Below are 18,689 nucleotides of genomic sequence, written 5' to 3'. Positions count from 1 at the left end.
TACAAATATTATAATCAATCATTAAACTCATGAAAAATATTATTAACTTATTACATAAAATGTCTTACATGTATGCAAAATGCTTAATTATGGATGCATTTTCAAAAAAAACTTAGCAACCAACTAACAACAATCCACCTAAATCAACAGAAAAACTATGCAAATGGAAATAAAAACCTTAATGTTCTCTCAACTTAGCTTTGCACTAATTATTCCTTGGATGGATCCAATCAAGGCGAAAACCGTTATAACCAAGAAAACGGTGCTAAAAACCCGAAGCAGTATCCATTTTGTTGTCCAAGCTTCAACATTTGCCTGTTTCAAGTACATCTCAACTGGAAAATATATGGTCAATGGCCAGAAGTTTATGCCTCCTAACACCCCAAGAATCTGGTTGAAGTAAGGGAAGATCATCGCGATCACGGTTGTTGATAGGACATAGGCTGTTCGGAAACTCAGCCTAAGAGGGTTTATTCTAAAAGTTGAGATTAGTGGAATTTTGAGTCTGTAATCCTTGTTCATAACTCCATTTTCTGGGAGCTTTTCAGCTAACCATTGCTCTACATTAGCAAATAATGGTTGACTGTATATCTGCCAATAAAAACCGAAAAATTCATATTAAGTAAAGAAAGAAAATTAGTAAAAAAAAGGAATTTTTCGGTTGTGATCAGGTTGGTTACATTTTTTGTATCTGTTTGTCATGTTAAAAATAAAATTGATAACAATTAAGCAGAAATTGATCTGATTAGTAACTTTTGCAAAATACCTGATAACCGCCAACTAGATGAAGAACAACACAGATGTTAGCTAAATCAACGAGCAAATATGGCTCGTAGAATCCAAACCCGGTCATTAGGTTCCCCGGTGTGTAGTTACCAAATGCAGCATATCCAGCTCCTCCACAGAAGAGGTAAAAGAATGTTGTAACGATTATTGATATAGCGGACGCCTTCTTCATTGTCTGGTTTTCGGGTGGTGGTGACTCCAAAGTGTCCTTCAAAATTCAGCAAAAAAATGTTGTTTCAGCCTCTCTTGTTGTTCAAAGCCAAAGGGTTAATAACATTGAATGTTGTTTCTCTTATGTGTTTAAAATATTATTTTTTTACCTGAATTTCGAAGAGAATTATAGAGAATGGATAAGCAAATGCAACATCTCCAAGGGCTTGAGATACCAACCATATTTTATCAACTGGATTAGTTGTTGAAATTCCTGTTATGCTGCCTTCAATAAAGCCTTGACCTTTATTCATAGAATGACAAACTTTTAGACATGAAATGAGGTGAAAAAAGAGTTCAATTCTATCACATTCATTCATACATACCGATGACTTTTGCGACGCCTAATCCCAATCCGATAAGGGCATAGGTGAAAGACATGATTGCAGCAACAACTGAGAGCCATTGTATGCCATGAAAATCAGGTAGTTGGGATAATGTTATTTGAACAACTCCAAATAGTAACATGTAATAAGTATCTCCATATGTACATGGAGCATCATGCCCTTCTTTGTGGTAGCAATTTGATTCTTGAATTGCTCTGGTAATAATAACAGAATAATGTTAACAATATGAACTTTAAAGTTTTAAATTAAATCCAAATATGTATCGAAACAAAGTGATACTTTTTAGATGAGTACTAATTACAATCTCTTAGTACAATTTTTACTTCAGAAACATATGCTAGAGTTGTTTTTTCTTTTGATAACGGTATTTGTTATAGTTACAACATTATCTCTGTAAAATTTAAAAAAAAATCGAATAATTTACAGTATCTTTAACCGATTTAAAAATTTGCAAACAATAAAAAACATTTTATCGTATGTTTACAAACGCGAAGATGTACTATAATATAAACTCCTCAGAATTTTCTAAAAATTTACAGATTTGACATTATAATAATAATGAACAGCACCATGAAAAAAAAAATCTAACATATGTTTTCGGACGTGAAAGTTGATAAAGAAATTGAAATAAGAAATTAACGGTAGCAATCTCATAGTGATAAAGCAAAAGCATAACAACATACCTCATGCTAATACCAGATGTGATAGTATAAGCAATGCCAAATCCATACATGGTCAACTGGAGAAGAAAGCCACAAGCTAAAGAATTGTTCTTCCCTACAAAAACCATTACAAATCACATCAACACCAAGAAGCCATGAATTATTGGATTATATTAGATAATACAACCAAGTAAAGAAAAGGGATGATTTGTTTTGTTACCCAAATTCATATCAACAGCTTCAATGTAGGAACGATTTCGAGTAGGACCATGTTCGGGGTCGGGTGATCTATAAGAGTTGCAGAGAAGAAATGCTGAGAAAAGGGTTGTGGTTGCAAAGGCAACCATGGCTAAAGGACCAACAATCCAACCTAATTGAGCCATACTCCATGAAAGGGATAATACCCCTGAGCCTATTACCCCTGTTATGATATGTGCTATAGCTGTCCATACATTCCCTTTTCACAATTCAAAACATTCAAAAAAAGAAAAAAAGTTAAAAACTTTGAACTTGAACATCTAAATGTAATCACTAATTAGTAATATAAAAGTTACTGATGATGAAAAATACTGCACAGTTCACATTATTGATGACAAAGTTTCTGATATTTCAGTTTTAAAAAACTTTAAACCAATCAAAGGTACTTTAAACTATTCAGAACTTTTCAAAAGTTAACATATTAAAAGGGTTATGAAATCTTTGATAGTGTTGCTCAGATGACTAAACTGACAATCAAACAAGCACCTAATATACATATACATATATATATATATATAAACACACATATCAGAAGGGTGATGAAATCTAAGAGAGAAAGAGAGAGTTGCCAAGTTGAATAAAAGACAATCTAACAACACATAATATGCTTCAACATTTTAAATTCAGCCCAAATGAACAAACAAACATTTAATATACATGTTTATATGTGTATATATATATATACATATACATATTAAAAGAGTGATGAAATCTGGGAGAGAGAGTTGCCCAGATGAGAAAAACCATATATAAATAGATACACAATATGGGAATTGCCCAGATGAGAAAAACCATAGAAAATTGAGTTTACCTGTTCTTTTACGGGGAAACTTAGGTAATAATGGTGTGTTTTGAGAATGATGAGCTTCTCCAACTCCAACCATGGCGTCTCAACCTGAGATTAATTATATCATACAATCACACACAACTCAACAGATATATAGATATATGATATGAGTCATCATCATCATCATCATATGACAAAGAATTAATTTCTATTAATTATAATGATTGGAAGGAAACAAAAGAGAACATACGTGTAATCTGAAGTATATTCTAGAAAAAGCTATAAACTTTCTCTCTCTTTATCTCAGTGTCTCTGTAATGAGTAATGATATGATGTTTATTCTGTTTATGAGAAACAAAAAAAGAACTTGAATTTAAACAAAAATGGTGATAATGATATACAGAGGGAGAGAAAGAATGATATTGGTCAAATAAATATGCAATCTTTATATATAATATATATTATAGTGAGAAAGGGATGGTGGTGTGACACGTGTCGTGATCTTAGGTTGTTAGAGTAAAAGAGTCGTACGGCTCTTTCTAACTCCATGTGTCTTACTTTTGTACGACTTTGCGGCCCAATCATAGTACCCACTCACACATCATTCTTTTTTATTTTTTTCTTTAATTTTAAGGTATACAATGCACTCTACATAGATAGTTGACACGTGTTCTTTTTGTTTTGCTCCTGAAATTTTTTATATGTATTAAATTTTGTTTGGTGAATTATTAAAATTATTAGATTTAAATTTTTTTATTTAATTTAGTTTAATTTTATTAATGAATGTTGTGATGATTTTCTATATATTCAGATTGTATCTTCTGAACTTTGACATGTATTAAATTGTGCTATTTGAACTATTGAGATTGTTAGATTCAAAAAATTCTATCCAATTTGATTCAATTTTATTAACGAATGCCTAATGTGATGATTTTCTATAGACCATTGTTATTGGACACCAATAATAGCTAACACCTTTTATATATGGTATCTCACTATTAGTTATCGATATTTCTTAAAAGTTATTTTCTTAAGTTATATGAGATTTGATACTTAATTACACAAATAGCAGTATGATACTAAGGAGGGTGATAGACACCAGTGGTGTCTTTTACCAATTCTCTTTTCATATACTAGATCATGTCCTCCAAATTTTGACATATAACAAATCGTGCACTCTAGACTTTGACATGTACCAAATCGTACCCCTAAATTTTAGCCATTTTCTAATAAGCAGAAAAGTTTGTGAGGTAGAATTTATAACAATTGGTAGCGACACCTCCTCGAACTAGGGTAGCTTATCGTCTAACCGAAAGACATGTTTTGCTAAACCATAAGCTGCAGAATTCTAATCGCAAGCTACATGGGACAAAATTATTCCCAAAAATTTGGACAATAAAATTATAATTGTATAACATCCTCACACAGTACTCCTAGCTCATTAAAAAATACATTCTTTTGGTAATAGTTGATACTAAAGAAAGTGAATCTAAATAAACATCTCTAATTGAGATTCTGCACAAATAAGTTCAATTGAATCTTACCAAAAGAGCTAAAATTTTGAGCAATGTAATACTGAAATGCTATCTAAGAAACAAACAACACCAAAAAATAACCAACATTAAAAGAGACAATCTTTAAATTAAATTCAAATGAAACGTTGAATAACTTATAAAAAAATCTAACTATTCTTTTTATATATATAAATTTAAAAAATAAAAATATTCATAATTGATAAGAACACTCCATTATTATTATTATTATTATTATTATTATGGTTTGGCACTATATGGAGATAAAGTTGACATGTGTCGTTTTTTTATTTATAATTTATTATAATAAAAAAAATCAAACATAACTGATTAAATTAAACGTCGATTAATTTTTAATTTATAGAAAGTTTAGCTGATAAGAACAGCACCACAAAAACAAAAAAACAACAAAAAGTTTGATAAGAACTGATTATTATATACTATTCATATTTTAAAAAATTTAATTATTATTATAAATATTAATAATCGATAAGATCTAGAACACATCACTAATTCACTATTATTTATTATATTAATTTAGGTTATGCATCTTATGGATAGATGGTTGACATGTGTCATTTCCTTATTTTTAGTTTCTAATAAAAAATAAAACATAGCTTATTAATTTTTTTTTATTCTTGTAAAGAACATAAAACTATTTGTAAATATTTTTTTTTATTATTTCAATATTTTTCTTAATTATTTTTATGAAAATGTATTTTACTTTTTATTTTTTTGTAATTTTTGAAAGTATTCTAATTTATAATGGGAGACAATAAATTTAATTTTTCAAGCATGATAAATCGAAATAATAATCAATTTTATTGTCAGTATAGTAAATTATTTATAATTTTTTAAAAAGTTTAAAATAATACTTCAATATGTATTCTTAGAATCAAATATTGAAAAAGATTTTTTAAAAAAAAATTAACCTTTTTACAACTCTAAATTTAACTGTATATTCTTTTCATTTTTTTATTTTAAATAAATCACATGATAGAATTATTTAGTTTAGGTGGAAAGAATTAATTGTACATTGCACCTCATTCATATTGTGTCGTTTTCCTTGATATTTTTTTTCTCCTTTTGTCGTTTTCTAATTACTAACGTCACTCTCACTCTCATCCTCATATTCTCTCTCTTCCTGTCTTTTTCGGTCTTTTCCTTATAATTATTTTTGCTGTCGTTTTTAATATGTATTGTCGTTTTAAGATGACGTCCCCCTTTTATTTTCGATTTGTCGCAAACCGATATTTTTGTCCTTTTCTTTTTCTTCAGAACATGTCGTTTTCATTTTCTACAGTAAGTCTACGTTAGTTTGTCGTTTTTCAAATATATTGTCGTTTATTTACATTTATGTCGTTTTGTTAGTTTCCCGTTTCTTCAGAACATGTCGTTTCCTTTTTCCACAGTAATTATACGTTAGTGTGTCGTTTTTCATATATATTGTCGTTTCACTACATTTACGTCGTTTTGTCATTTTTATGTTATGTAAGACTATGTAGGGAGCAGCAATATTATTATATTATTATATAAATACCGTAATACAATGATATTACCGTCGTTTTCTTCTTTCCACCATTCACTATTTTAGTATTTTATAAGAAATTTAATGTCGTTTTTCAAAATTATTGTCGTTTATTTATGTTTTTGTCGGTTTTTTTTTTTTTTTCTCTAATTTTGCTGTTTCTTTTCTCCCTATTCTTTCGTCTTATTTGTACACTTGAAACTTTTCTTATGATATTATTGCTTCGATTAAAAAAACACAATTTAACACTAAAAATGAGAAAAGAATAAAAAATAAAATAAAGAAAGTAAAAAAGTATCAAACTTTATAATAATCCATTCTTCATTCACTTGTATAGAATAACATTACAATCAACAAAAACAAAAAAAAATGCACTCTAAACTAATTGTAATAATAATTAATTAATTAATTATTGTTAACTAAATTTGGCTGTAATAAGGCCTTGAAGAGATCCAATGAGGCCAACTATAGTAACAAGTAAGCAAAAGAAGCTAAAAGTTCTTAGAACAATCCATTTTGATGACCAAGACACTATTTTCTTCTGTACAAAATACATCTCAACTGGAAAATATATGGCTAATGGCCAAAAATTCAAGGCACCCAAAACACCCAAAACTTGGTTGAAATATGGGAAAATCATGGCAATTATAGTTGTGCATATCACATAAAATGTTCTGAAGCAAAGTCTCAATGAATTCACTTTGAATTTTGGTAGTAATGGGATTTTTACTGTGTGAAAATCATTCACAAAACTGTTGTCTGGATATTTCTTTGCGAACCATTTTTCTACCACTGAAAATACTGCTTGTGAGTATATCTGCATTCAAATTAAAAAGAAAAAAAAAATGAGAATTGAGAAAGTGATGAAAAAGTTGGTTTTTTGAAACACTATTTTTGTTCACTGCTTGTGACTATATTTTAAGTGGTTTTTTAAAGGGATTTTTTTTTTTAAAAAAAATATTGGATTTTAGGTAAAGTTTATAATTTTAACTTTACACCAAAAAAAAAAAAAAACATAATTTTAACTTTACACTTATTTTTTTTTCTTTAATAAAAGAACCGTAAAACAAACAAAACCAAACAATTAAACAACAGTGGAACAAGTAAAAAATACTGTAAAATAACCGTAAAAACTTATTACAGTACACAATATTTTTGAAAAAAAAATTCTATCACAGTAAAAAAGTAAAAAAGTTAAAAATTTCAGTATAAAATCTCTTTGAAATTTAACGAGAAAAAGCTAAATTTTGTTATGTTTCTTACTTATTTATTTTAGGAAAAAAATAATTATTAAAGTTTGGAAAAATATGTTAGATTATTACCTGATATCCTCCAACCAAATGCAAAACAATGCAAGCATTAGCGAAGTCTATGAGCCAATAAGGTTCATAGAATCCGAATCCAGTTAAGAGGTTTCCAGGTGTGTCATTACCAAAGGCTGCATAACCGAAGCAACCGCAGCCTAGGTAAAAAAATGTTGTCACAAAGATTGCAATCATTGAACCTTTCTTCATAGTTTTGTTCTCTGCTGGAGGAGCCTTTAAGGTGTCTTGAATCTCGAGAAGGATAAGCGCGTATGGATAGGCAAAAGCAATGTCCCCGAGCGCTTGAAAGACTAGAAATAGTTTGTTCGCGGTGTTTGAAGCCGGTACTCCTGTTAGGGTTCCATGAATTTGTCCATTTTCTACCAAAAAAAATATTACCAAATTTAGTTGAGCAAGTCCAAAACTACGTATGGCCAAAAAAAATCATCTTTTGATATCAAGAATGCTATTTTGCAAAATGACAATAATAATAAAGAAAAGAGATAGGGTTTTAGTAATTGAATAAACGAGTTTTTAAAAAAATATTAGATTTTGAGCAAGAGTTTACAATTTTACTGTTATATGGATTTTTTTTTTTAATAAAATATTGTCGTTTTATAAAATAACCGTAAAACAATAAAACATAACAATTAAATTAACAGTGGAACAACTAAAAACTAACCGTGAAATAACTGTTAAAACTTAACGCAGTACATAATATAAAACTTACACAGTATTTTTTTAAAAAATTACAGTATTACTCGAAAACTCACCTATGACGGTAGCAAAACCTAATCCAAATCCGATAAAAGCATAGGCAAAAGACATAATAGCAGCAACAATAGAAAGCCAAGCCATGTTATGAAAATCAGGAATTTGTGACATAAAAATTTCCACCACTCCAAATAGCACCATATACATAGTTGTTCCATATGAACAAGGAGCTTTATGCCCTTTATCATGATAACAATTAGATTTCATAATTGCCCTACATTAAAAAAAAATAAATAAATAAAACTCATTAAAAAAACATTAAATAACACAATAAATTTATAACATATATATATATAAATATATTACCTCATACTCGTTGCAGTAGCAATAACATAAGCAATACCAGTTCCAAACATACTCAAATATTGAAGTAACCCACAAGCCCAAGCTTGTTTACTACCTGAATAATTAACCCCAAATTTTTTATTTCGAAAAAAACAAAAATTATAGCTCAAAAGCTCGAGAACGAGTCCAGAATCATCATCATCAGGTGGTTTCTCATTTTTATTGGGCCGAAAGAGCCTTTCGGCCCAATAAACATTAAACAGAATCACCTGACTCAATCTGGACTCGTTCTCGATGATTTGTTTTTTAATTTAGATTAAAAAAAAGAAAGATTATACCTACCTAGAAGGAGTGTAACAGCACTAATATAAGATTGGTTTCTTTTGCCAGTAACAGAATCAGGTGACCTATAACAATCAGAAAGAAGAGAAGAAGAGATGTATGTGATTATGGCAAAGCATAGCAATGCAATTGGGCCTCCAATCCAACCCAATTGAGCTGTGCTCCATGCCAAGGACAACACTCCAGCTCCAATAACTGCTGTGATTATATGGGCCACACAACTCCATAGTGTCCCGGTTCGAATCGGGTGCCCGTCGTCGTTGCAAAAATCCCTCTCCAGTTCGAAATTTGGCTGCACAGCCATTTTTCTTGTTCAAGTTTTACACTTCCTATTTTTTATGGTGGTGAGTTAGGTTATAATAATTGATATATATAAATATAGATATGTTATATTTATAAATATAAATATGTTATATTTTATAGATAAATATATTTGTGTGTTTTGTTATTTTGTGTGCATGTGAACATGTGAATTGTCTCTTGTGTCTCAAAATGGAATAACACCAATTAAAGAAGAGATGTATTTATAGAGATTAATTTTTTCTATTAGGAATGTGAATTAATTGAAGAAAATAACTTTAAAAAAAATATTTAAAAATATTATCTTCTGGGAAAAACAAATATGTTATCTTAAAATATAATTAATTTTTTTGAAATTTTGTTAAAGAAAGGAAATAAAAGCTTTTGGTAGTAGAAGTTAGAATCTTTGTTTTCAAAAATTTAGAGTATTTTATTTATATAAATATTTATATATTTTAAAACTTTGAATTGGTATATCCATTATTATAGGTCCCCTTTTTATAGCAAAAAAATAAGGGCACCTTATTTAAAAATATTAATTTTTTTTGTAAGGTATATGAAAATATTATTAAATGTGAAGCCTTATATTTATAAAAATGAATTATTTGAAAGAATTTAATACGTACAAAGATAAGATATTATTATTTGTCAAAAATATAACTAAATAAATAAGATATTATTGCAACTCTATGATAAGATATTGAAAGATTGGCTGTAATTCAAGTATATATATTTTTTTAAAAAATCTAAAAAACAGAAAATATATATATTTAAAAATCTAAAAGTAAATAAATAGAAATTGGATTTTATAGTTTCTAATCTTAAAATTAATAAAAATAAATCTAAATCTATTTCTAAACTTATATTTTCTTATTTAATTTTTTTAACTAAATAATTTTCTTGATTTTAAGATTATTTTTTTTTTGTTTTAAATTTTTATTTTCAATGAAGTTTTAGTTTATTTTTTTAAAAAAATATTTAATATTTTGAAATATACTTTAACTAATGTTTTTAATAATTATTAAATTAAAATTATTATTTTGGGGTAATATATGATATAAATACATTATTGTAATTTGAGGTAATATGTGTATGGTCACAATAGTTACATGAATATGGAAAGAAAGGAAGAAAAAATAGAAAAATCTTGGAAAAAATGAAAAGACCTAAAGATATATACTTTAAAGTTAAACTAGTCTCCATGAATATTTGGGTATTTGTCCAATAGTAAAGAAAAGGAATCAATTAATCAAATGTCATCTTCATCTTGGAATTTTCTTACTACTTTTTCTTGAATATCCATGTTTAAGCATAGAGACCATCAAGGTGTAGTGCTATGGGTGACAACGGTCAAATTGGACTTTTGACTTTTACGACACATTTTGGAGAGGCGGATGCTTGTTATTTAGCGTTTGATACGATAAAGATAAAGAGGTACAAATTTACTATTGTGAAAAGTGATTTAAAGATGGTTATCAATTCACTTACTGGAGCTGGAGCTGATTTTAGATGGGAGATTGAAAATGAACTGTTTCTTTTTTTTTTTTGTTGTTTCTTTTTGATATTGTAAGAACTTGTAATTTTATGGTTCATAACATGATCAAGTGGGCGTTTGTTGATAACTGGTATAGTTGTTTGGATGTTTCTTCCATACCTATGAACTTATTTTGTAACGATCGAGAGATTTAATATTTTTCTATCTATAGACGCTTTTGATTTTCATAAACAATAGTGACATATGCATGTGAAGTAATTAATTAAGGTCATTTTTTGAGGACCATAAAATGCACTCAATGAGTGAGTGGTTGGTTAGTCCATTCTACTTACTATTAGTAAACAACAAAAGGACAATTTATCAATATAATCAATTGTCTTTGTTTAGCTTACAACTAGTGAAATTGAACGTCCCAATTCTATCATGATAAAGTTTGGAGAGAAAGTTTTATAATTAGATTCTAGTTCTATCATGGCCAAAGATTGTGATTGGACTTTGGTAGTCTTTTCACTTTTTTGTGAATTTTTATTAAAGGCTGTAGTTTTTGAAGAGTACTATATATGGTGGAGTTGGTATCATGTGATATTGTATTTATATCACTAAAGAAAATGATATTTTTAGTCAGAATAAAATTTATGATTAAAAGTAAAATATTGTGATTAATTATAAATCATTATTTTTATATTATGATTAAAAAATTTGTGGCTAAAAATATTAGTCACAAAAATTACAATTTATTGTAACTAAATATATTTTCAGTCACAATACGTTTGTGACTAAAACTAAATTAATGATAATTTATTTTTAAATACTATGTTTTAGTCACACGTAACTTTTTCTTGTAACTAAAAGTCACATTTAATCACAAAAAATTCATGTTGTGACTAAAATATTATCACTAAATATATGTACGCGATTGATTAGCGATATTCGTAAAAATTATTACATTTAAATTCTATGAGATATCTGATACTTAATTCTATCAATAACGATATAATACTTAAAATAGTACTAGATATTACTGGTATCTCTTAGCATTTCTACTAAAAAATGAAGTAATAATTATATGGGTTTTAGAATATTGTCTAAAACAATAACAACAGAAAAGAGATTAGTATCTTATGTGATCCATTTTTTTTCTACTATGTATAAAAAAAATGAATTGGAGTACTATTATTGAGTTTGGGAATCGAGTATTGCTATTTATTATTCTAAGGTGTTAAATACTATATATTGTGACATGAGTTCTATGCTTTTTTAATATATTTTATTTTAAATTAAAATAAGTAAAATTTAATTTTAAATTAATGATAACAATTACCATATATTAGATATTAATATACACTATATATTATTCATCAAAAAAAAAAATATACACTATATAAAATCTTACTTTTAATTAGTCAAAATAATTTTTTTTGATTAAAAGTGACAAAAAATTATGACTAAATATAAATTATTATTCATGTGTTATCACTACAAAGTATGTAGCTAAACGTGTAGTACGTAGTTACAAAAATTATAATTTATTCTTTAAATATATTTTTAGCTACAATTTGCCATGATTAAAAATAAATTAGTGACAACTTGCATTTAAATACTACTTTTTAATAACAAATAATTTTTGTTACGACTAAAATTAACATTTAATCATATAAAAATTTATTGTGACTAAAAAATTATTAAGTAATCATATAAGATCACATAGTAATATTTCATTAAACTATCATGTTCAATCTTCATTTAATATTATTAAGGTACTCATGAACATTCCCTATAACAATATATTCTATTTTTTTTTAATATAATAGTGATGAAGAACCACTTGTGTTGTATTAATTATTTGATCTCTTTAGCTTTATAACATGAATATTAAGACCATATATTAAAGCTCCTTGCTCTATCACAAAGTCAATTCAATGTTTTGTCTTGTTTTAGTATATATAATCAACTAGTGAGTGGGTGGGTTTACCTTTTTAACTTTGGTCCACTTACTTTTTTAAGTTTGTTGTTTCATAAGTCAAGTCTTTTGATAAAAATCTTGCCTTGTGTTGTCAAATATATAAATATACATATTATTATATAAAAATAATATTTGTCTTGTTGAATTGGTATTCTAGTTCTTGGACTACTAGGGCAAGAAAATAATTTGAAAAAAACTTAATATATATAATATTAGATCATATACATATATTATTAAAAAAATTATTTTTAGTGATGACATTTTAGTTACAATGAAAAATTATATAAGATATATATTTTGAAATTTTGGCTTTCAATAATTACATAAAACACTATTTTTTTTAGTAAATTTTTTATATTTTTACGTTTAAAGATTTTTTTAACATTTTTACGATATTTTATAAAAACAACAAAAAAATTACATAAAAATAACATCCAAATCAAATCAACAACAAAAAATAACACACAAATAATAAAAATCAACAGTAAATTAATAATAGTACAACATAAAAATACATCAAAAGACCGTATTTTCTGTAAATAAAATCATAAAAATATTTAAAATTTCGTACAATCGTATTTTTGTATTTTTTTTTTATTATTTTTGTGTATTTTAAAAAAAATTCCTTCTTTTTTAGGGATTTTCACAATTTTTTTTATCCTTCCACAATTTTTTTAGTACCCTTTTGATTTATCATAAACGAATTCCTTTAGAATCTTATAAATTTGAAAATGAATTGATTTATTTTTTTTTTAAAAAAAAAATTAATAGTATTGTTTTCTATTATAAAATGTATAGAGATATATCATACATTTTTCAATTCATAAATGAAAAAAAAAGTTTGGTTAGTATAGAAGACAAGAAAGCTTGACTTTTTTTAGGGAAAAACTTGACTTTGCAATCTTATGACAAGTAAATTTGGACTACTATGCATGTCATAGTGTTTTTCTTGTAAAACTAAATGTATTTCCTATCTAGATAGAAATTGTTATCTATAATACTTGACAAGATGATATGAACAAAATTTGTTGACCCGTGGCCAAAAAATGTACAAGTAAAACAACAGTTAAACTCATAATGCACTCTAGTGTGATCTATTTCAACTATCTTCTTTAAAGGTTGAATCAATTCTCCAAAATGTAATGACCTAAAAAAGTCACTTGTAACTTTGCATCCTGCAACTAACAAAGAGCTTTTTGAAGTGCAAGGACCAGTGCCTAGGTCACCATTTTAGGCCTCTCTTAGTAATTTTTTCTTGGACAAGATCTTGATCAACATCGATTTTCAACTCGATCAACATAAAGTAACTAAAAAGAAAATCGCGGCCTGTAGAACAACAAGACCCATCACCCTAGGGTTAGGGTATTCTCCAGGTCTTGGACCCCCAATAAGGCATTCTTCAGGTCGTTGTGCACTTTGTGGTGTTTTCGGGTCAAGATTCTAGAATCTTTTTTGAAGAATATTCATTTGAGATGATTTATTTAAATGTTATTTTGTTATTAGTTACATTTAAATTATAACTTAACCATAATTAAGCATATCAAATCTATGATTAACTTGATCATGGGTCAAGGCCCATTATGTAACCTATAAATAGGTTAAATTAATAAGCTCTTAATTTATTATTTCACACTATGATTATTTTGAACTAAACTCTGATATTTTTATTCGGATAAACCATTCTAAAAATCTAGTGTTACTTATTTACTATTTATGCTCGAACTAAACTCTGATATTTTTATTCGGATAAACCATTCTAAAAATTTAGTGTTACTTATTTACTATTAATGCTCCCTACATTTATTATTGTTGTTTCAGTGATTGACTATTTTTGCTATCAATGAAGATATATCTCATCATTTCAATCTTTTTTGTACTCTCTTCTTCTTTTCATATTCGTCACGAGTTGTTTATAGGGGTAGGAAAACGAATAAGACAAGACAGCACGACTCAAAATTCACACAAAAGTTAACGGATTTGGGTCTCGACACGACACAAATATAACTCATAAACAAAGAATTGTCACCCTTGATTGTTTATATGAAGTATATCAAAGCTAGATCTCCTCATGATCAAGTTTGAATAACAACACTAAAGAATAATTCTAAAAGTAAATTAATTTAAATTTATAATACAATTGACTTATAATCATATTTGTGTTATAAGTGTATTTAGCACATCCAAAGTTAATAATTCTAATATTAAAAAAAAAAAAAATCACTTACCTATTCAACATTTTATAAAAGAAAATAGTAATATGATATAATAATTAAGAAAATATTGTGTAGAGAAAATAAAGAGTAAAATATTCAAATTATGTTTATATATACCATGCATGCTAATTTAATTTTATAGTAAAGATAGGAAAATATGGATTAAATAAATATTCAAATTATGCTATATATATCATGTTTAATGTTGTATTATTTGGTGGATTTGATGAGCTTGGGGGAAAGATGATTCATCCAAGACTATAAATTATAATATATGTCAAAACAATTTAATCACTTACCAATTCAACATTTTTATAAGAGAAATAGTAATATGACAATAATTAAGAAAACAATGTGGGAGAGTTAATTAAAGAGCAAAGTATTCAAATTATGCTATATATAATTAATTTTATAGTAATTAAAAATATAGTGAAACATGGAAAAATAAATATGTATTTACCTTAGACTTGTGGCTGATGTGATAGTATAAGCAATCCCACTTCCACATAAGCTCAAAATCACAAAAAATCCACTCACATATTCCCATTTCTTCCCTATATATACACAATAATAATTAATCATGCATCAATCATAAAATTTATATTAATTACAATTTGTGAAGAAAGTAAAATTATAAGACTAGTAGCTAGGGAAGAATGGTAGTTATAAATTATTAGGTATTGACTTTTTTTAACCAATATTTTTTCGTATAGAAGTCTATAAAGTATATATTTAAAAGGGATATTTGGTTTTATTAAGGTGAATTAAAGTGAGTTAGGCTTACGTTTAGTGCCAACTTAGTTTAAGAGAAAAAAAATTATTTTAAATTTTTTTATATACATATATTTTTATTTATTACGTTTAGTATATTATATCGTTATTGATAGAATTAAGTACCCAATAAATTTTAGGGCTACTCTCGGTATATATTTTATAAATTTCGATATTTATAAGAATTTTTTTTACAATCGTACGTGTGTATTATAATTATTTAAGATTACTTATAAATTTTTATTTTTTTTTAAATATTTATAATATCGAAAATAAAATTTAAATATTTTATTGCACTCGTGAAAAGTAATTTGTATAATGTACATACCTAAATGGAGTTTGACAGCTTCCATGTAAGAAGAACAATGATGATGTTGGAATATGTAACAATCAGAAAGAAGAAAAGTTGAGACAATAGTAATGGCTGCAAATGCTATGATGGCTAAAGGGCCTGCAATCCAACCTAATTGAGCAACACTCCATGAAAGTGATAACACTCCTGCTCCAATAACTCCTGTTATTATATGTGCTACACAACTCCATATATTCCCTGTTACCAACAACACAACAACAACAACAACAACAACAACAACAACAAATTTCGGTTATTATGCACTCCTTTTCTTTTCGTAGAAATGAGAACAGAAAACAAAAATATACAAATACTATTTCGATTAGGTCACTATCTATAACCCTAAAATATCATTATAGTGACCGAGCTAAATAGTACATGAAAATTTAATTTTTTTGGAAAAATTATTCTATTGCAAAACTTATAATAATAATATTCACAAGAGAAGAAAGAATACTCTAAATGAGAACAAAAATATATAGGTACCATTTAGACTAGGTCACTATCTAATTTTAGAAAGTCATTACAGTGACTGAGCCAAATAGTACTTTTCTCACGAAGATCTAAACTTTTCGGGAAAATTATTCTATTGCAAAATTTATAATAATATTCGCAAGAGAAGAAAGAACATTTTATGTAGACCGATTCAAATTATATAATTACCTGTTTTTATTTGGTGATGATTGGAATCAAGATGATGAGATGATGATGAATTGGAAAGTGTTTTTGGTTGTAGCAAAGGTACTACTAATGATGATGAGTAATAGTAGTCATGTTCTTCTTCATCTTTTCCACTATTAATATTAATCAAACTCATATTGTGTCTACTTCTTTTCCTTCCTCACACAAACACCTCAAAATGTTTTTAAATTTCTTTCTTTCTATTTTTTTCATCAAGAGACACACTTAGTCTTATTATAATACCGATCGAATTGTACTGTTGTTGTTGACATTTTTCTATAATTAATTATTTGGTTGATAATTCAATGAACAAATGTAGTAAAAGTAGTTGAGTGCACGTTGGGGGACTATAATTTTGCATTTATTATATAGTTTTGGAAAATTCTAAATGCATTTCTTAAAAAAGATACACCGAAGTATCTCTATTTGTTTTGGTATTCAAAATCATTTTTTAGTTAAATTTTTTTATCATGATCATGTAAGTTATAATTATTTAATATATACTACAAAATTTTAAGAAATTTAAAAAAATTTAACATGCCGAAAATAGGGTTCAAACATTATGTTGCACGCGTGTGAAATAAACTGTTTGAACACTGACTTTTATATTGTAAATTATTTTAAATTTCTCATTTGTAGAATATTTTAAATAACTATAATATAGAAAAAAAAATTCAACTAACTTAAATTAATAAATTTGTAACTAACTTAAACTTAAAGTGTTTGGTAATCTTTGAGTATACGCATTCGGTTGACAGTTTGGTGAAACTATATATCATTAGATCTAATTGTATTTGGTTCTAAATTATTATCACGGTAAAATCTTGTTTTTTTGTATGTTAAGAAATTGATACTTAACCATGTCTCACCATCCCAAATATTATATAGGTTAATTAAGATTTTTATTCTTCGAATTTTAATATGTACATGCTACTTGAACTTTTAAAATTGTTAAAAATTTTTCCTGAATTATTGAGATTATTAAATTTAAAATTTTTGTCCAATTTTAGTAAAAAAAAAATCTAACATGAATAAAAGTTTATGGGACATGATTTGATAGATATTAAAATTTAGGGGCATGATTTAGTACATGGATAATCACTGAATTAGTAAAATTGAATGAAATTAGATAAAAATTCTTAAATCTAACAGTTTCAATAGTTCAGGAAAAAAATTTAACGACTAGAAAAATTTAAGAGCATAATTTAATACATGTCAAAATTCAGAAGACAAAAAATCTTAATTAACCTATTATTATATATGCCCTTGAACTATTTTAGACTTATTAAATTGTGCTCTCAAAATTTAAATAAATGAACACAATTTGGTAGTTGTCATGATTCAATTAGACTTTAAAATAACATAAAAAATTCAAGACACAATAAAATAGTAATTATATATAATTCGAGAACAAAGTCCTATTTATTCATTTATATATATATATATAAATATATATATATATATATATATTTCGTCAATGCATGTTTCTAAAAAGAATCTATTATTGCACTCTTTATTTATTTTGGTACTCAAAAGAAGTTTTTAGTCTAATTTGTTTCATAGTTTTGTACGTTATAGTTATTTAAGATATTTTACAAAATTTTAAGAAATTCGGAATAATTTACCATAAATGTGTTCAAACAATCTATTTCACATACATATAAAATAAAATAGTTACACATACAAAATGTTGTTTGAACCTTATTTTTAACGTATTAAATTTGTTCAAAAATCTCAAAATTTTATAAAAATATCTTAAATAATTATAATGTACACGACCATAAAAAGAATTAGACTAAAATCTTCTTGCGGATACCAAAATAAATAAAATTGTATCAATATATTTTTTTTTAAGAAGAGAAATCGTAAAATTTTTCATATATATTAAAAAATTAAAAAGAGAGTTGGGGAAGAAAAAAAAAGTCAATTATCACTCCTCACACTAACTTAGTTAATTACTATAAAAATGTTTTGTAATTAATTAATTGATTTATATATTATTAAGTGGTTTACTTCTTTAAATAATCCACAATCAATTAACAAAGAAAAAAGAAAACCAACAACCAATTAAACAAAGTCTTCATGCAATTTTTAAATCA

General features: G+C 26.4%; 2 protein-coding genes across 3 annotated transcripts; both read right to left on the bottom strand.

Annotated features, from left to right (window-relative positions):
- Positions 1-11: 11 nt before the first annotated feature.
- On the bottom strand, positions 12-3,480 carry LOC115725195 (probable amino acid permease 7). The gene is made up of 8 exons (XM_030654630.2): positions 3,301-3,480; positions 3,075-3,158; positions 2,226-2,462; positions 2,027-2,120; positions 1,323-1,537; positions 1,107-1,240; positions 767-994; positions 12-591 (listed from the first exon to the last, which is right to left on the bottom strand). The coding sequence occupies exons 2-8, from the start codon at positions 3,145-3,147 to the stop codon at positions 190-192; spliced, it is 1,383 nt and encodes a 460-aa protein (XP_030510490.1). The 5' UTR covers positions 3,148-3,158; positions 3,301-3,480; the 3' UTR covers positions 12-189.
- A 2,933-nt stretch (positions 3,481-6,413) lies between these two features.
- LOC115725009 (probable amino acid permease 7) lies at positions 6,414-16,846 on the bottom strand. 2 transcript variants are annotated; one of them, XM_030654407.2, is made up of 6 exons: positions 16,573-16,846; positions 15,886-16,107; positions 15,247-15,340; positions 8,188-8,402; positions 7,433-7,794; positions 6,414-6,927 (listed from the first exon to the last, which is right to left on the bottom strand). In XM_030654407.2, exons 1-6 carry the CDS (start codon positions 16,724-16,726, stop codon positions 6,526-6,528), a joined length of 1,449 nt encoding a protein of 482 aa, XP_030510267.1. In that variant the 5' UTR covers positions 16,727-16,846; the 3' UTR covers positions 6,414-6,525. The 2 variants fall into 2 exon arrangements, with proteins under 2 accessions (XP_030510267.1, XP_030510269.1); XM_030654409.2 differs by lacking the exons at positions 15,886-16,107; positions 16,573-16,846 and adding exons at positions 8,495-8,588; positions 8,816-9,144 and having other exon boundaries at positions 15,247-15,346.
- Between the last annotated feature and the right edge of the window lie 1,843 nt (positions 16,847-18,689).

Source organism: Cannabis sativa, chromosome 6 (genome assembly GCF_029168945.1).
Source record: "Cannabis sativa cultivar Pink pepper isolate KNU-18-1 chromosome 6, ASM2916894v1, whole genome shotgun sequence".
Taxonomy (NCBI): domain Eukaryota; kingdom Viridiplantae; phylum Streptophyta; class Magnoliopsida; order Rosales; family Cannabaceae; genus Cannabis; species Cannabis sativa.
This window is presented reverse-complemented; position numbering and strand designations above follow the sequence as displayed.

Excerpts from the sequence above, each read along its gene's own strand:
- LOC115725195 (XM_030654630.2), bottom strand. The coding sequence starts at position 3,147 with ATGGTTGGAGTTGGAGAAGCTCATCATTCTCAAAACACACCATTATTA. Across the intron at positions 2,463-3,074 it reads GTTTCCCCGTAAAAGAACAG|GGAATGTATGGACAGCTATA; the intron begins GTAAACTCAATT and ends AATTGTGAAAAG. Across the intron at positions 592-766 it reads ATCTAGTTGGCGGTTATCAG|ATATACAGTCAACCATTATT; the intron begins GTATTTTGCAAA and ends TTTTATTGGCAG.
- LOC115725009 (XM_030654407.2), bottom strand. The coding sequence starts at position 16,726 with ATGAGTTTGATTAATATTAATAGTGGAAAAGATGAAGAAGAACATGAC. Across the intron at positions 15,341-15,885 it reads AGCTGTCAAACTCCATTTAG|GGAAGAAATGGGAATATGTG; the intron begins GTATGTACATTA and ends GTGTATATATAG. Across the intron at positions 7,795-8,187 it reads AGGTTTTGCTACCGTCATAG|AAAATGGACAAATTCATGGA; the intron begins GTGAGTTTTCGA and ends TTTTTTTGGTAG.